Source organism: Onthophagus taurus, chromosome 8 (genome assembly GCF_036711975.1).
Source record: "Onthophagus taurus isolate NC chromosome 8, IU_Otau_3.0, whole genome shotgun sequence".
NCBI classification, from domain to species: domain Eukaryota; kingdom Metazoa; phylum Arthropoda; class Insecta; order Coleoptera; family Scarabaeidae; genus Onthophagus; species Onthophagus taurus.
Genome location: NC_091973.1, coordinates 6,514,015 through 6,533,732, shown reverse-complemented (window position 1 = coordinate 6,533,732; position 19,718 = coordinate 6,514,015). Strand labels below are relative to the sequence as shown.

The following is a 19,718-nucleotide window of genomic DNA, read 5'->3' as shown; positions in this document are numbered from 1 at the left end:
CTAACACTAGACCTGGAACTAGAAACATTCGGGTTTAGCCGCACGTCTCTCAAGACGGCTAAACCCGAATGATTCTAGTTCTAGGTCGTGTGTTAGTTCTACTGCAAAAACAGAACTAACACTAGACCTGGAACTAGAAACATTCGGGTTTAGCCGCACGTCTCTCAAGACGGCTAAACCCGAATGATTCTAGTTCTTGGTCTTGTGTTAGTTTTAGTGCAAATATAGAACTAACACTAGACCTGGAACTAGAAACATTCGGGTTTAGCCGCACGTCTCTCAAGACGGCTAAACCTGAATGATTCTAGTTCTAGGTCTTGTGTTAGTTCTACTGCAAAACAAGAACTACTTAACACTAGACCGAGAACTAGAAACATTCGGGTTTAGCCACACGTCTGTCAAGACGGCTAAACCCGAATGATTCTAGTTCTAGGTCTTGTGTTAGTTCTACTGCAAAAACAGAACTAACACTAGACCTGGAACTAGAAACATTCGGGTTTAGCCGCACGTCTCTCAAGACGGCTAAACCCGAATGATTCTAGTTCTCGGTCTTGTGTTAGTTCTACTCCAAAACTAGAACTAACACTAGACCTAAAACTAGAAGCATTCGGGTTTAGCCGCACGTCTCTCAAGACGGCTAAACCCGAATGATTCTAGGTCTAGGTCTTGTGTTAGTTCTACTGCAAAACAAGAACTAACACTAAACCGAGAACTAGAAACATTCGGGTTTAGCCACACGTCTGTCAAGACGGCTAAACCCGAATGATTCTAGTTCTAGGTCTTGTGTTAGTTCTACTGCAAAAACAGAACTAACACTAGACCTGGAACTAGAAACATTCGGGTTTAGCCGCACGTCTCTCAAGACGGCTAAACCCGAATGATTCTAGTTCTCGGTCTAGTGTTAGTTCTTTAAACTAACTAGTTTAAAGGTTTGCTGCTATTTTTGGGGCGCTTGTCAGAGGATTTGCGATAACTTCGTCTCTAATGCTTCGATGTACGTGGTGCATTTTGAATATTTCCGGTATCTACAAACTTTTTAATTATGTACTGAATAGTAGAAGCACTTTTGTCAAGTATTTTAGCTATTTGGTCTTCTTGGCATAAATACAATAAAAATGTCGTGTCCATTCTTATTAGATATGAATTCGCATGTCATTAATACATGTCTCATAGAAGCCGTTTAGATGCTCAAAAGACGTTATCAAATGAATTTTCCTCCGGAACTGCAGAATAAAAAGAGAATATTGGATATATTGCGCACTCTGGCAATAGTTATGAACTTGCCTGAACACATGGAAATTTACAAGCGATACAAATTAGAATACAAGCAAGCAATTCAACAACAAAAAGCTATAACTCTTTCCAACTTTATACAAAATAGCGACAATCGTTCTAAGGCCATTTAGAAACGAATTCTACCAAAAGAAATTAGACACCAGTTGTATTATTATATGTTGTGACTATAACGGTCCAACTCCGGATGACTTTAATAATTATTTTTGTGAGATTGGCACCAGATGCACTCTGAACCTGTGCTCTGTCCGGAAATTTTCGTGAAGAGAAGCAGGTCGGTCGCGAGTTCTATTTTCCTCACACCAGTAGATTTGATAGAGGTGCTATCAATCAATGCATGTCATATGGAATTAACCCAGAAGAATTTAAAGTTTCAAAGGTAGTGCCACTTTTCAAGAGTGGTGACAAAGCAATACAAGCAACACTATCCAAGGTCTTTGAACGAGTCATAAAGAAGCAACTGATTCACTTTCTTCAAATGCTGCGATCTAACAAAGGCTTTTTATTGCGTCGACCACCAGATTCACTTTGGGGGTACTTCACTTTCACTCTTCAAGACATTTCTCCAGGATAGAACACAAATGGTTTACTGGAAACGAAGATTCTCGGCAAGAAGACAGATAGGGCAGACAGTCCCACAGGAATCTGTTCTTGGCCCGGTTTTGTTCCTGATCTATATCAATGACCTACCACAAAACTTGACAGCTGATTTGACGTGCCTTTTCGCTGATGATACTTCGCTGTTGGTGACATTTAGAGACAGCCAGGAACTCTTCGGAAGGTCCGAAAAAGTTGAGCTGGAAGCGAAAGAGTGGTTCGTCAGCAATAAGCTAAGACTGAATGAAAAAAAGACGCAATCACTCATACGACTAAATTCCTTGGTCTTAACATAGATTCCCACCTGAAATGGAATTCACATATAGAATACGTTACAAAAATGTTAGCCACAGCAACCTACCTCATGAGAAGAACAAGGATTATCTCAACGCATGAAGCTGCTAGAACCGCTTACTTTAGTCACTTTAATTCCATACTTCAATATGGCTCTATCAATATACTCTTAATCCAGCAAAAGGAAGCCCTTAGAGCTTTGGCGTGTGCAGGACCACGAGATAGCTGCAGAAGCATATTTAAAACGATGCAAATATTAATTCTTCATAAGAACAAAATGAGATATTCATCTCATAGTGATATGCACCAACATGACACTAGGCAGAAGAACAGGATCACCGCATCAGAAGAGCACAACAAAGCACTAATTATATGTGCATAAAATTATATAATGAATTGCCACCAGGCTATTCTGAGTTGCCGTTGCCCATCTTCAGAGGAAGTGAAGCGATTGTTACTACAATACTCCTTTTACTCAATAGAGGAATACTTAAATTGCATTTTTTATCGAATATTATTATTATTTTTTTGTATTGTTGACTATTGTACGGACATTTCTTTGCGACAAATAATAGTATATTATTATATGAGCATATAATGAGGGCTATTATTCACAAAGGTTAAGTTTATGTCACGAGTGTAACGAGTGGCATAATTAACCTGAGTGAATAATAGCTCATTATATGCGAGTAGAATACTATACTTTGTCATGACTATTGAAATTGATTCCATAAATTAATTTTTGAATAAAGGTTTGTTAACAATTTGTCAAAATTAAATGTCAGTTTTATAAAACGTCGTTTTCTTTACGAAAATTAATTAATTTATGCTTAAATCATACGAAAAAAGGAATTTGTTTAGGTTTTTTTAATGTCAAACATTTAAAAACTCCTAAAATATTGAATTAAATTCACGTTTTTTGAACTTTTAACGTTTCAAATAATTATTATTAGTCTGATCTAGATGGCTACCCGTGGATAATGATTATTATTCACCGCTATTATTCACTCCGTGAAAAATGACTACCATTTTGTTTTAGAAAACTCATTCATAAGGTATATATTATAAGGTAGTCGTGGACAAAATCCATTATACGCAAGTTGAATACTATACTTTATCTACAACTATTTAATTTTGAAAAAAAAAATCAAAAAAAGGAAAAAAAATAAACTTGATAGACATTTCAGACATAACCTCAATATAAGAAAGCTGTCATTTCTGTTAATGTTTTATTTTTTGATTAGTAGGCTGTCAGAACTGTGGAATAATGGCTTCATTATTCAACACTTTGTCAGTCATGGGTAATGCGTGTCATTACCCGTCAAAAATTAAATGTATAACGAATAGATACTTCAATAGTTGTAGATAAACATTATTATATTACATATTAATAATGAGATTGGCCTATGTTTACAAAGTTTTTGTAATTTAATTATAAAGTAATCAAGTATTAAATTACAAGTAATTTTGTACTTTTCTGTATAATTTTTGTTATAAATTTTAATAATTTTTGTAATTCACTTGTAACATTTCTTCTTATTATTAAAGTAAATTTGTTTATATCAATAAAGTTTTAGTTTCTTTTCGTTTTATCATTTTTTCTTCAAATTATACTCATTTTTTATTATTATTACGTTTTTGTATTTTATTTTTTTTTACTTAGACTTGTAAATTAATTGTAAGGGTTAATAAAGGCATTATTATGATATAAATCGTTGATGTACGATGACTTTTGGTACTGACTGTATATCTTATCTCGAGTGTTTTATTGCATTAAAGTAGATAACAAATAAAATAGATCTAAGGTTTAAATTATTTTTTTAATGAAACGAAATTTTGGGTAAATCTAAAAATGTATAAAATTTTTTAATTTACAAAATAAATGATTGATGTAGATTTTAAATAACTCAAGGTTAAACTCAAGTAATTAGATGAATCATATTTTATTTAAACAACTAAGGTTGTCATCATCTTTAATTTTTAACTTCTTCGTATTAATTCGCATTTTTTCTGTTTTCTTAATTGAATGTTTACACGGGATAATGACGTTGACATATTCTGCATGCTTTGTTTGTTGTGTTTATAAATATATTTATAGATAATTTTATCTACAAAGTGGTGTTTTTCTGTAATAAATAAATAATTTCTGTTGTTTTCATTTTCATCACGCGTACTCCGGAAGTATAATGAGAGGTCACAGTTCGTTGTTGTTTACGTTTTACAACAATGGGATCGTTATCTTTTGCTATTTAGAGAAGGCTGAATAATAAATCGTTTTTTTGTTACGATCAGCTATACAACGGGTGATTGTCAGTTCATCTCACGGTGCGTTTTAAATCGCAATCTATAAAGATACTGTAAAATATCGGTTATAGGTTTCATTTACAAATAAGTGATATAACGTAAGTTTCTTGTTTTTCTAATTAAATGTATTTATTAAAAAAAATTTTTTTCAGAAAATGAATAAATTGTGTAAACAACTTTCGATTGAATCACCTGGTGTTGTCACACAGGAATGTGTTTTTAACACAACAGTTCAAGTGCCAGAAATACCACCAAATGGGGCATTAATAAAAGTGATTTGTGCAGGTGCTTGTTATCGCATGCAAAAAACGCCTTCTTTAATTAACACACCAGAATCCCCAATAACTTGCTGTGGATTTCGAGATGGGGCTTTGTTTCCTGGATACGAAGTATCAGGAATTGTGGAAGCTTTAGGTTCAGAATCTTCAAACCCAGAGATTCAAATTGGGTCAAGAGTGGTTGTGTATCCTTATGAAGATGTTCCTAATGGTTATCCAGAATTTATGGTTGTTCCTGACTTGAAATATTTAATTCCAATTCCTAATTCAATGTCATTAAGTGTTGCTGCAATGCTCCCTACAGGCGCTCTTTTAGCAAAAAATGCTATTCTTAAAGTTAAGGAACATTATGATGAACATGAAAGAAGTAAATCAGGAAGGGTTTTTAAAGTTTTGATTGTTGGAACTGGTGGGTTAGCTTTATGGGCGGTTAAAATTGCGGAATATTATTTTAAAAGTCCAGAATATAAAGATAAAATACAAATAACAGTTGCTTGTTTGAATGATGAGGGGTTCTATCTTAATGAGCTTAAAAAGTAAGGTTGTGGAATACTTCAAAACATCTCTTAATTTAATATTTTCTATTTTTTAGGGTTAATTTAGTGCAATGGAATGAAGAAATATTTGAGGAAGTTTTACATGAACGAACATTAAATGCTTGTAATGGATTAGTGGATGTGGTAATCGATTTTGGCACAACATCCAGATCTTTACTTAGATCCTTGCAATGCTTAAACAGAAGAGGGGTGGTTTATGTAACACATGAAGTTGCAGAAAGTTTATTACCAAAATTTTGGAAGATTTTAAAAGAGGACCAACTGTTTGTTTGCCCCATTGATGATGGAACATTATCTCAATTAAAAGATTTGATACAAACTGTTGCAAGACATGATGTAATTGTTTAATAATCATTTTTTAATTTGTTTCTATTTAAAACCATTTTTTAGATAATTCCACCATCTCATACTGAATTTCCAGCAGATGCAGCTTCCATTGTTGTTAAAAAACTTTCACAATCTGAAATACAAGGGAGAGCTATTTTAAGATTTCATTATGATAGTCAATAAGTGTAATATATATTATTATTATCATCATTTGTGATATTTAATGCGCTTTTATTTTAATATAGTTCAGACAATTTTAATAACACAGTGAGATTTTACCTAAGCCGTTATTTAAATCTAATAAAATTAATGTTGTAACTAAATAAAGCAGTTTTTTTATAAATAAAAAAAAAATAATCAAAATATGTCAATACAAAAATTTTTTTTTAGTAGTTGGCAGCACTGAAAATCGCCATTTCTACACTTCTTCACGCCGTGTGTAAGTCAGTTAAACGCGAAGTTACTTTCTCATCAGCTTCGATTAGTTTCGGGTTATAGAAGTTAAAATCAAACGATTAAAATAATTCTGATGGCGGAAATCGATTCGGTTAAAGTTGAAAGTTCGAACGATAACCACCCGGAAGAATCTTCCTCGCATAATACTAATGGCGACAATGATGGCCCCCAACAACAGCAACAACATTTTGGGGAAAGAGGTCCAAGACGTGGTGGTCCAGGACGATTTGGTAAACGAAGAGGCGGAGGGGTAAAAATAGTTTTTATTAATTTTTATGAACAAGTTTGAGAATCATAAAGTGGCTTAAAAATCGACGATTTTTTTTTAATCAATGTGAAATGATTCAAAAAAATATGTTAAAAATAAAAAAAAGTGCTTTTCCATGCATAACGACCAACTACCTGTCGTTAGATAGACTGCGTGTCAATAGACTCTGTGTTAAAATTAGAACTAACACTAGAGTGAAAACTAGAAATATTCGGATTTAGCCCCACGTCTCTCAAGACGGCTAAATCCGAATGATTCTAGTTCTAATTCTAGGTCTTGTGTTAATTCTAGTGCCAAACAAGAACTACTTAACACTAGACCGAAAACTAGAATCATTTGGGTTTAGCCGTCTTGAGAGACGTGCGGCTAAATCCGAATGATTCTAGTTCTAGATCTAGTGTTAGTTCTATTTTTGCACTGGAACTAACACAAGATCTAAAACTAGAATCATTCGGGTTTAGCCGCACGTCTCTCAAGACGGCTAAACTCGAATGATTCTAGTTTTAGATCTTGTGTTAGTTCCAGTGCAAAAATAGAACTAACACTAGATCTAGAACTAGAATCATTCGGATTTAGCCGCACGTCTCTCAAGACGGCTAAACCCAAATGATTCTAGTTCTAGGTCTTGTGTTAGTTCTAGTGCAAAACAAGAACTAGGGTAAAACGCCAGTAATTGACCGTTGGTCAGTGTTTGACCGTTTTTGTAAAAAAATGTGAAAAATAAGGATCCAAGGAATATCTAAAAAAATATAAATATATCCATAAATAGCCACCAGTCTCCTCTTGACCCCCTAGTACACAAAAAGTCCACAACCATACCGTTCTTAAGTTTTTGTTGTTTAATTTCGCGCTAACTGCCGGCCTATTCGCATCGTGCTAAAAAGCGTAATTTTTATGTTTAGAAATTCGCCCAAACAGGGTAGTACTATTCAGCCGTACTTGCATGTATGATGTTTTTTTTTTGTTTGCCAGTGATCTAATAATGTTTTCTATTGGTTATATTAAAAAAATACCGCTTTAATTAATTGTTTGTTGAAATAACGCCGGTCAAGACTGGTAGTTCTAAATTTAATTAAAAATTAGTGTTTGACCAAACGGTCAATTACTAAACGAATTGGTTGTTTTATAATCTCACAAGGATTTATATTTGATTACTAAAATGGAAAAATGTGTAATACCTGCTTTTAAAACTTATATCTTCCCGTTTAAGTTGTTTAGTATTTGACCAAAACTTTTATACTTTAAAAGTGAGATACAATCAGTTTAAATATGCGGTCAATTACTGGTTCCTCTTTTGGTCATTTATAGGACACACTCAAAACTGAGTTTTTAACCGATTTTAAATGTTATAAATATTTAAACGTAATATAAATATAAGTGTAAATGTTTGATTCTTTTCTATTTTTTAAACCTTTTTTATAACAATAAAAGTAATTGACCGCACTTAAGCAGTAATGAGTCAAAAATTATCAAAAAATCGAAAATCTATATGGAAAATTTAGTAAATATGAATCAGGTTAACATTTCTTCAGTACCAATATGATAACGAAGCCTAAGATTAAAAATAGTGAAGAAGATCTTCAAAAGACTTTCGATGTAAGAAGTAGGGGCTTCTTATGAAAAAGCAGCCAAGATGTTTAACGTTCCAAAGTAACATCTTATTTATAAAGAAAAAGGAAAAACACACCAGTGCAGAGGAAAATGGGCCCACCAGCATTTTAAAATTCTGATAAAGAAAAACTGCTAGTTGAATGGTTGTTTCATTTAGCAGATAGGGGTTTTCCTGTCTCAAAAACCAAGTTGGAGATCTCAAAATTTGCTCCATTTTTAAAAGATGTTCTTAAAGAGTCAAAAAATATAAACATTTTTTTGTGAACAAAATAGTATGAAAAAATAATGAAAATGAATATTCTTAATATAATTATTAAGTGTCGGTCAAACATTGACGGTTTTAAGGTCAAAGACTAGATATTATTGGTCAAGTAATGTAAGCAAAGTGGTCAAACACTAAATGCGAAATACTGGTTTCCTTTTTAATTTTAAAAAAATATTACTTCATGATGTTATATTTTATATGTAGGGTAAGTAACTTTAAATGAATCAGATGTGTATTTGATCATATTTTGATCATTTTATGTAAAGGCAGAGGGATCTACAAGAGAAATAATATGGCTAGGTCAAACACTGACATTAAAAAATCCTTAACAGGTCAAACACTGGTGCGTTTACCCTACTTAACACTAGACCGAAAACTAGAATCATTCGGGTTTATCCGCACGTCTCTCCAGACGGCTAAACCCGAATGTTTCTAGTTCTAGGTCTGGTGTTAGTTCTTGTTTTGCAGTAGAACTAACACAAGATCTAGAACTAGAATCATTCGGGTTTAACCGCACGTCTCTCAAGACGTCTAAACCCGAATGATTCTAGTTCCAGATCTTTTGTTAGTTGTAGTGCAAAACAAGAACTACTTAACACTAGACCGAAAACTAGAATCATTCGGGTTTAGCCGTCTTGAGAGACGTGCGGCTAAATCTAATGAATGATTCTAGTTCTACGTCTTGTCTTTGTTCTAGTGATAGTGTTAGTGTAAAACTAGAACTAACACTAGACCTAGAGCTAGAAACTATCGGGTTTAGCCGTACGTCTTTAACACGGATACGACAATATGACCCACCGGTGAGTCATGAGTGTTTGTCAATGAGAGACAATAAAGACGATAGTGACATATCGCGCTACTTTTTGGGTGATTTTTTTTCTCGTTTTATAATCATTTGTGATAGATGAATGTCCTACAGAAATGAGCAAAAAAAATGTTTTTAGTTTTATAAGATATTTTGAATTTATCGATTTAGTTGAAAAAAATTATTATATCTAAATTTATTTTATTAATAATCATTTTATTCATTTCCTACACCGGTTAAGTTGTGCACCAAAACAATCTAAACAAAAGCTTTTTTGACATTTCTTGCATCTTGTGTTGAGATTTTTTCATACTTGCCTGTCTTAGCCAAGTCCTGATAACATCCAATACATCTTTTCCTTGAAGTTCTTGCAGGACCAGCTACTTAAAACAGTGGGGAGATGGTTGAGATGGTTAATTTTGAGGAAGCAGCTCTCTGACTATCAAAATTTTGAATTTTGTGAAGCTAATTTTCCCTTTTTTTCCACAATACAATTTCCGGGAATTAACTAATGCCGTTTGCGTGAGATGGTGAAAGAAAACACGAACATACCATTTACACGTTCGGCGGACAAAGGGAGTGTAACTGGCCATTTGGTCACTTGTATCCACGAATATGTTGGCTTGTTCGTTGTCGCCCTCGAATCATCATGCATCGTGGACAGCATGAACAGCTCCTGTTTATCTTTCCATCTGAGGATCATTACACCTTTCTTGTTTTGCATGGCGACCATTTCTCCTCGCTTCAAATTCTTTTGGTAAACCTACTCTGTTGGTTCTTCTCATTGTTCCTACCATGTTTGGTGAGCGATCTTCTCAGCCAAATTCAAATTTAGTACAACAGATTCTGCTACTGATCCTTGTCTAGTAGGATCCTTTCCAGCATACACCTGAATTCGCCAAGTGTAACATCCTTCAGAACAGCTGGATACCGTACCAGTGTCTCTTGTTGGGGATATATTTCCGGAATACTACCCTTCCACGGAATGGCACAAGAGATTCGTCAATACAAACATTACGTGATGGACGAAATAAACGACCACTGACTGTGTTGAATATATCGATCAATGGTCTGATCTTGTAAAGTCTGTCCTGATTTGTATTTTGATTGTTGTCATTCAAATGAATATTACCAAGAATATTCTCAAATTGAGACCTCGTCATATACTTGGCACAAATTGTCACCTCAGCAAAATTTCCAGATTTACACCAATAACTACGCAACTCGGGCTACACAAACCGACGAATATCTTTAGTTCAGCCTTGTCAATGTCCTTCCAAGTTTGAGATGTTTGGTTGCCATAACGGTTTCAATGACAACATGGTGCAAAATTTCATTCACAAACAGTGAATAATGTTCAAGCGGGGTTGAAACCATCACCACTTCATCACTCCCAGTGACATGATTATTAACTGGACTGAGCGTTAAGCATAGTTCCCGTGTATAAGAGTAATGCCAATAGGTTATTCAACCAACAGTGCCCATTGTAGGCAAAAGCGGCAGGCCACACGGCAAGGTTAATGCTATTGCGGGGCTGATAAATGCGCAAATATCAAAAATTCCCTTCTACTATGCAATTTTCTGGCCTGCTGTACATTTGTCAGTGACAAAATGACAAAGTACCTGTTTACAAACAAATTCAAAATTTCGACGAAAATAATGTTTTTGAATAATATTTTAATAATAACATTTTAAAACATTTTAATAATGTCATTTTAGATATTCACATGAAGCAATTTGCTCATACTTGTTTTATTATGCTATTTTATTAAGAGCGCTTAAGTAAATGTTGGTTGCATACCCTACTGGCATCACTTTATTCGACGAACATGCAGTCCTGTTGATAACCATGTCACTGATCACTCCAGCCAAAATCGCGATCCACAAATGGCATGTCGTTCATTTCCTTAACATTTGCTGTCCATACATCGCCCTTATCGTCATCTTTCTCGGAATCATCTGCACTACTATAGTTAGATAAAATTCCACCATTTGGTAATAAATCCTCACTATCGGAAGCAAAATCAAAGACTTCTAAATCACTATCCAACAAAAACTGATCCAAATTATTTAGATCGTCATCCATAACTGAAAACGCCATAAATAATTAACCCCCGGGGTTAAATTATATTGGTAACTATTAAATTTTTAATTTTACACTAATGTGCAATAATATTGTTTGTAACTTACCTGTAAACTAAAAACTACAAAAAGTTTCAAAAGTTATAATCTGGATCGATTATAAACGAAGAAATTAAAGGTTATCGAATTGAAATAGTTGTAGGCACGTTTGACTACTCTTTAACAGAGGGTGTAGAAAACATTAATTTGTGCTAAAGTTTTTATTACAAAAATACATAAATAGATCTATTACTACGCATAACACTACAAAAAGTAAGAAAAGTACACAATCCAAAAGAATATCCGCCTGAGACATTATGACCCACGGGTGGGCCATATCAAGCGCCTGCAAAAATATGCATTGGTCTCATGCGACTTCACTTTAAAATAGGTGATTGTCGTATACGTGTTATGAAATCAGACAATTTTTTCACCATAGTTTTTCTAATGTATTTCACATGACATAGACTTGTGTAGAAGAATCTATTTCAACTTTGAGTTATTAAAAAAATATTTATATTAAAATACGAAAATATAGTAAAAAGCGATGTCAACAAAAATAAATAACAACTCAAGGAATATCAACATAACAATGGTCAACAGTAGTCAACCAAGTACTTGGTTGGGTAACCCAGGCTGTTGATCACAGCCTGGCACCTATGGGGCATGGAATCAATCAACGCATCGATAGTGGCATGGTCAATCTTTGCCCACTCCACCTGCAACTGTTGGAACTTCTCGTCGGCGAAAGTCAAATTGTGTCCCAGAGCTTTGGGGCGAGGTTGGCCCCAAAGCTCAGTTGGCGACGTCCCTGGATGTGTGCTTGGGATTATTATCTTGTTGGAACAGCCAACCTCGACCTACGTTTTTGCGTGTCCATTTTGGGCCTCCGAAATGTCCCTGTGCTTGTGGTGGTCTATGGTATCCGTAATGCGGACCAGGAGGCCGGTGCCAACAGCGCTGAAGAACCCCCACACCTTCACGGAACCACCGCCATGCTAGGTACTTGGGATCGAAGCGAGTGCCCATGCATTCCCAATAGCAGGAACTTACTTTCGTCGCTCCACAACTGCTGCCGGATCCAGTTGAGGTGCGCCTTCCTGTTCTTAGCTGAAACGAGTGGTTTCTTTCTCGACTAATGAGTCCCGCATCCTTCAGCCTCCTCTTGATGGTCGATGTAGACGGTTGGTGATTCGAGGTCTACCAGTCCGTTTCTTCTTCACGAAGCTCCCGAGTGTCCTTCATGTCTTCAGCACAAACGAAATCGTTGACTGTGCAAGCGAAAACTGCGTGGCGAGCTGCGTCCTTGTCAAGCACCCTCTATGATAACTTTCTGCGTGGATTCCGACAGATCCCGAGCTCCTTTCTTTTTACCCATTTATACCGACGTTACACGTCGCAGTCGACTGCTATGGCGATAACAACGGAGGAGCGCGGTTTGACTGTTAGCGTCAAATTTACGTATAACACTACTGCTACACCGAAAGTAGAAAATTTGTTAGCGATGACAGTTAGTACCTTTGGTAGCAGTCCATTACTATGGCAATGGACATGTTACACGTAAATTTTGACGCGAATAGCCAAACCACGCCCCTCCGTAGTTACTGCCATCGCAGTCGATTGCTACGTGTAACCTCGGCCTTAAAAATAATATTTCATAATTTTCCGAAAATATCATGTGAAAATAATGCAAAACAAAAATATAAAATAAAATTCTATTTCTAGGACTGACATCGATTAAAAAAAATTGTCACGCCTCTATGCTTTGGCATATGATGTCTGAAAATTGTGTGAAAATTTGTTCAGTATTAATTATCATATACTTTTGAACGGTATTGTACAACCCACCCTCTACTCCATGACCAACCCGACATTTGAGAAATTCGCACTGTTAATTAATCAATAATTATGACATAATGTTAATTAACCTACCTCAAAGTGGAATTTCTACACAAAATTCTGAAATAAATCAATAAATTAGGTGGATCCGAATGTAACGTTTAAAGAGGCATCAGGTATAGATTTTAGGTTATATTTAGTTTATACGTGGTAAATAACGACATTAAGCTTTACGCTAGTGGTGGAACGGATATCCGAAATAATCGAGAATTTTTTCGAATTTTGCAATTTTTGCTAATTAAGTTTTAAAAACTCGTATAACATCCAGTTCTTGGAATATGAGTATGAAAATTTCCCAAAGTGTTAATAAGAGTATCCTCTTTCCAATGAACCAACACGTTTTGAAAAATAACTTTTAGTTTTTAAGAAAACAATATTTAAAATTCGATAATTTTCAAAATTCGCTATAAAATTAATTTCTGGAAGGATCCTTGTGAAAATATCAATTATATCAAAATATCAAAATACCAATTATTAATTAAAGTATACTCTTTTTAATGCAAAAAGCCGTTTTGAAAAATCACCTTTAGTTCTTGAGAAATAAATTTTTGAAATGATCAACAATTTTTTTAAATTTTGCAATTTTCGCCGATTAAGTTTTAATAACTCATATAAAATCGATTTCTTGGAATATGAGTATGAAACTTTATCAAAATGTTAATAAAACTATCCTCTTCCTAATGAACCAACCCCTTTTGAAAAATAACTTTTAGTTTTTGAGAAAACAATATTTGATGTTTTGATAAAATTTACGATGTTGCAATTTTCATCGATAATTTTCAAAATTCGCTATAAAATTAATTTCTGGAAGGATTCTTGTGGAAATATCACCAAGTATTAATTAAAGTATCCTCTTTTTAATACAAATAGCCGTTTTGAAAAATCACTTTCAGTTTTTAAAAAATAAATTTTTGAAATTTTTTCGAATTTTATAATTTTCGCCGATTAAGTTTTAATAACTCGTATAAAATCGATTTCTTGGAATATGAGTATAAAACTTTCCCAAAATGTTAAGAAAAGTGTCCTCTTTCCAATGAACCAACCCGTTTTGAAAAATAACTTTTAGTTTTTGAGAAAACAATATTTGAAGTTTTGATACAATTTTCGATGTTGCGATAATTTTCAAAATTCGCTATAAAATTAATTTCTTGAAGGATCCTTGTGGAAATATCACCAATTATTAATTAAAGTATCCTCTTTTTAATGCAAAAAGCCGTTTTGAAAAATCACTTTCCGTTCTTGAGAAATAAATTTCCAAATATCCTATTTATGCTTATTTGAGTGATTTCCCGTCGATTAAAAATAAAATTAATGATTTTTAAGCGACATGATTATTCTTGAATTATACCGTTTTTTTATTAATTATTATTAATTTTTAAGAATCCTGACAATCGTGGCCGTTTTCAAAGAAAAGATCAACACCAAGGCGATGATTTTAATTCAGGCCCGCCTGGTCGTCAAAATGAACGTATATTTTATGATAAATTAATGGAGATATCCGGCCCTAGTTACGATCTTCCTCCTATTCAAAATGAGGAAAAAAAGTTTTCGGGAAGGAGTAGATTATATATTGGTAATATTTCGACCGATTGTGAAGATAACGATATCTTAGAGCTTTTTAAACCTTACGGTGAAACAAGCGAGTTGTTTGTTAACAGAGAAAAATGTTTTGGATTCATTAGAATCGACTATCATTTTAATGCTGAACGAGCGAAGAATGAGTTAAACGGTAAAGTGATTAAAGGTCGTACTTTAAAAATAAGATTTGCTCCGAATAGTTTAACTATAAAGGTAAAGAATTTGGACGAGTTTGTAACTAACGAACTTCTACATGTAGCATTTTCTATTTTTGGAGAGATTGATAGAAGCGTGGTTATTGTGGATGATCATGGAAAATCGATTGGTGAAGGCATCGTTGAATTTACACGTAAAAGTAGCGCTCAATTCGCTTTGCGAAAATGCCAAGACGAATGTTTCTTTTTAACATCAAGCATTCGACCGGTTTACGTTGAACCTTACTTAGCACAGGACGAAATGGACGGTTATTCAGAAAAATTCGTACCAAAACGTAACCCAGATTTTATACAACAACGTAAAATTGGCCCCCGTTTTGCAGAGACTAATTCGTTTGAGCATGAATACGGAATGCGCTGGAAACAACTTAATGAATTGTACAAGCAAAAAATGGAAGGTCTCAAAAAAGAACAAGAAATTGAACAGGAAAAGTTATTAGCGCAGATGGAGTTTGCGCGTTACGAACATGATACAGCTATGTTACGTGAACAACTTCGCGCGAGGGAGATGGACATGGGTAGGCAAAAACGCGAATGGGAAATGAAGGAACAGCAAGTGGAGGAGGCGAGAAGGAGAAGTGAGGAGGTGATGAGACGTCAACAAGAAGAGATTGAGTCGAGGATGATGCATCAAGAAGATGAAATGCGGCGTCGTCAGCAAGAAAATAGCTTATTTCTCCAGGCTCAACAATTAGATAACATGCTCAAGGATCAAGGTGGATTTGAGGAAGGGGGATGTATGTTTAACCAGGTAATTTATGTTTTTGTGTTAACACTTTGCTTTTTGTTTCCGATTATAGCTGCACCACCAAATAAATTGGTAAGTGGTGCTATTAACACTTTATTTTAGAAAAATATATAGAGGGGTTATGAGAAAAGGATTCATTTCTTGTTCAATATTCTTGTATCATTGGTGTCTTAATTAATTAATATTAAAAGAGTTATTGCAATTTATTATATCTATTTTATTACAGTCTCAATCTCTGATGCAACTATAAAAATGCTATAACTCGCGGCAATATTATATTTATATATATCTTTTCTTTCAGTGATTATCGATAATCACAAACGATCGCGGCTATATAATACACGTTTCTTAATAATAATAGCTGAATCTTTTATAAAATATGACATATAATATCGTTTACTAGATTCGCGAAATCTACACAAATCATTCTTATAAATTATCGTTGCAATAACTCGATATTTAATCCTTTTCTCATTCCCTTGTTTACATAATTATTTCTTCCTAACAGAACTGGACTAAAAAATTCGCGACCAATTTTATTTTATTAGCCCAGATTATGCCGATTTTATGAGTTGACGTCGACACCTATTCGTTGGATGAATAAGAATTAGATTACGAACTCTAATACATCTATATCATCGTTGCGTGTTTTAAAAGTGTAGCTTTTATCGAAGAGAGAAAGAATGGGATTATTAATCTTCTAAGAAAACAAAGACAGCGGCATAATCTGGGTTAAACTCGGTTTTTCTTTGATTGTGCCAACAAAAGTATTTAAGTCGCGGTATTCATCATATTGATTTGCTTTTGTAGCATAACCGCTCAAGTCATATCCTTTCCTAACGCGTCCTTTTACACTGTAATATTGGCTGTAAACGCAAAAACTTATCTATCAACGTCTAATTAAAACTTTTGATTATTATTAAATGTAAACGAAAAAGTATTACAAATTTAGCGGTATAAATTCTTGTTCGTAATCGATTTCTTTCTACATTTTCTTTCAACGTATCAATAAATCTATTTGAGGTAACCTTGCTACAGTAATAACATCACAATTGTTTCAGTTTATAGATCGCGTTATAGAAAATATCTAATAAAAATCTATTAAGCTTAACTCAAGGAGTTTATACCAGAACCGGGTGTTTCAGAATTGCATGGCGTATTTTAGGTATGTATTCTTCAGCACAAAATATAAACATATGTCCAAAATTAATTTATTACCGAGATATTTAAAGTTGATGATTAAATCTACTATTAAATGTGTTTTTCTAGTGCTGTACGAAAATAGTATATTATTCAACAAGCGTATAATGGCGGCTGTTACCCACGAAGATGAAGTTGCAACACGAGCGAGTGTTGTAATCTGAGTGGGTAACATCCATTATACGCAAGTTGAATACTATACTTTATCTACAACTATTTAATTTTGAAAAAAAAAATCAAAAAAAGGAAAAAAATAAACTTGATAGACATTTCAGACATAACCTCAATATAAGAAAGCTGTCATTTCTGTTAATATTTTATTTGTCCACGACTACCTTATAATATATACCTTAGAATGAGTTTTCTAAAACAAAATGGTAGTCATTTTTCACGGAGTGAATAATAATCATTATTCACGGGTAGCCATCTTGACCAGACTAATAATAATTATTTCAAACGTTAAAAGTTCAAAAAACGTCAATTTAATTCAATTTTTTAGGAGTTTCTAAATGTTTGACATTAAAAAAACCTAAACAAATTCCTTTTTTCGTATGATTTAAGCATAAATTAATTAATTTTCGTAAAGAAAACGACGTTTTATAAAACTGACATTTAATTTTGACAAATTGTTGTGAAGTTAATTACAGTTAGTAACATTGAATTTGTGTCACATTGACGATTAACCTTTATTCAAAAATTTATTTAAAAAATAAATTTATGGAATCAATTTCAATAGTCGTGGACAAAGTATAGTATTCTACTCGCATATAATGAGCTATTATTCACTCAGGTTAATTATGCTCGTGATATAAACTTAACCTTCGTGAATAATAGCCCTCATTATATGCTCATATGTCAGAACTGTGGAATAATGGCTTCATTATTCAACACTTTATCAGTCACGAGTAATGCGTGTCATTACCCGTCAAAAATCAAATTTATAACGAATAGATAATTCAATAGTTGTAAATAAATGTATGTATGTAGTTTCACGTGGGGGTGAGTTACTCACAGCACTTAGGCCCCAGCGGACCCTTTGTACGTCCCCACAGTTTACTGTTCATTCAAGGGTCAGAAAACCAGCCCAATCTTTTCATGAACGTTAATATAGAACAGAAAGGTATGTTCCTTATATCCGAAATTTGGAGGCATGGTACTCCGAAAATAGATTCCCTTAAGTACATGAGGTTTGGACAGTCACAAACAGTATGACTTACCGTCTCGTCTTCCATTTCATACCCTCTACAGAGGGGTGTATTCGCCAGCTTCATGTAAAACATGTGCTTACGTAACCTGCAGTGTCCGGTCAGGAAGTGGGTGAGAAGCCTCAAGTCACTTTTCGATTTTCCCAGAAACTGAGTAGATGTCTTCCGGTCAGGGTAGAGCACAGTTTTCTTAGCAAAGGCACCTACTGCCGTCCCATCCCATCTATCGCAAAAAGCTCGGTGGGAGATGGAGTTTATCAGTTTTGATGCTGTATTAACAGCTAGTGGTACAAACGGTTCAGGGGAGATCGGTGACTTGTTAGCCGCCCGTTTCATCATGTCCTTTAATTCCGATGTGTCCTTTTCGCCATTTTATCGTGACGTTGTTGTATACGTTTGCCTTTTCGAGTGATTGCCGACAGGACTTCACCAACGATGATGCAGTATGATGCCTGCCAACCGCCAGCATAGCCTGTCTGCTATCAGTACAGATTACAACGTTTCTGCCGACTTTTTTGGAGTTGATAATCGCATCGGCTGCTATATTTATAGCAATTAATTCGGCTTGAGCAGTCGTGCAATACGATCCTAACGAAGTGGAAAGGTGCAGCTGGAGATCGTGCGAGAAGATTCTCGCTCCGGAACCTCCAGCCTTCTTTGATCCATCAGTGTAGATGGTCAGCGTTTTGCCCGAGCTTGAGTTGCTCTGGGGTATCGTTTCAATGCCAAAGTGTGGCTTGCCTAAGAAAGTAGGTGTAATGTAGTCTGTGCGAGCTTTAAGGAGGGGTTGTTTACTAACAGCCTCACTCCAGAGCTTGCTCCGGACTATTCCCATTTTAACAACCTGCTTTTCATTTACTGATCGCAACCGAAGCAATGCCATCACGGCCACCTCCCTGATAAAAATATCTAGGGGCAGCACGTTTAACATAGTCTCCATTGCAATCGTAGGTGTAGATCTCATAGCGCCTGTGATTAGCAGGCAGGCCAGTTGTTGCAATTGATGCAGCAATGTAGCTTTATATGCATGTTTTAGTGCTGAGCACCAGACTATGGCTCCGTGAGCTACCATGGGTCTTATCACAGAAGTGTAGATCCACATTGTAACTTTCGGATTTAATCCCCAAGTATTCCCAATAGCCCTTCGGCACTGGGTCAGTACAATCGTTGCTTTTTTGATTTTGCAACTAATGTGTGATGTCCAAGTTAGTCCTTTGTCCAAGATAACACCCAGATATTTCACCTCTGGAGCAAAGGTTAATGGACTATTGCAGAAATTGGGTGGCGTTAAGTGTCCCAGTTTCTTCTGTTTAGTGAAGAGAACAGTCTCTGTCTTTTTAGGATTGACAGAGAGGGTATGTTCTTCACACCATCGTTCAACGAGTTTAAGTGCCTGCTGCATTCTGTAACAAAGAAAATTGTCAGGTTTACCTCTTAACAAGATAGTCACGTCGGCTGCGTAACCAACTGTGAAGAGATATTTATTATTTAACTCAGGGATGAGATCATCAACTATTAAGCACCAGAGAAGCGGTGAGAGTACCTCACCTTGTGGGCAACCCTTAACCACAGCTCTCTGTACTGTGTGTCCTTTCGCCTTAGTCTGAACAACTCTGCTTGCTAGCATTGTTTTAATCCAGCCCGCGATGACCGATGGCACTCTTCGAGATTCCAGTGCCAGGTTAATGCTACTAAAG

At 34.9% G+C, this 19,718-nt stretch overlaps 2 protein-coding genes across 5 annotated transcripts in view; both read left to right on the top strand.

The window, feature by feature from the left end:
* Positions 1–4,234: 4,234 nt before the first annotated feature.
* Positions 4,235–5,869, top strand: LOC111425453 (Death resistor Adh domain containing target). Its single transcript, XM_023059474.2, has 4 exons — positions 4,235–4,586; positions 4,641–5,302; positions 5,359–5,659; positions 5,714–5,869. Exons 2-4 carry the CDS (start codon positions 4,644–4,646, stop codon positions 5,831–5,833), a joined length of 1,080 nt encoding a protein of 359 aa, XP_022915242.2. The 5' UTR covers positions 4,235–4,586; positions 4,641–4,643; the 3' UTR covers positions 5,834–5,869.
* A 123-nt stretch (positions 5,870–5,992) lies between these two features.
* LOC111425451 (hrp65 protein-like) overlaps positions 5,993–19,718 on the top strand; it is a 29,559-nt gene continuing 15,833 nt past the window's right edge. For 3 of the 4 annotated variants that reach the window (XR_011641395.1, XM_023059472.2, XM_023059471.2), the window contains exons 1-3: positions 5,993–6,356; positions 14,456–15,605; positions 15,669–15,688. Coding sequence is in view for 3 of the 4 variants with exons in the window: in XM_023059472.2 (XP_022915240.1) it covers positions 6,180–6,356; positions 14,456–15,605; positions 15,669–15,688 (1,347 nt within the window). In the remaining variant the exon portion in view is untranslated. Of the gene's footprint in view, positions 6,357–14,455; positions 15,620–15,668; positions 15,689–19,718 lie in introns of all 4 variants that reach the window. The other variant, XM_023059473.2, reaches the window with a different exon arrangement.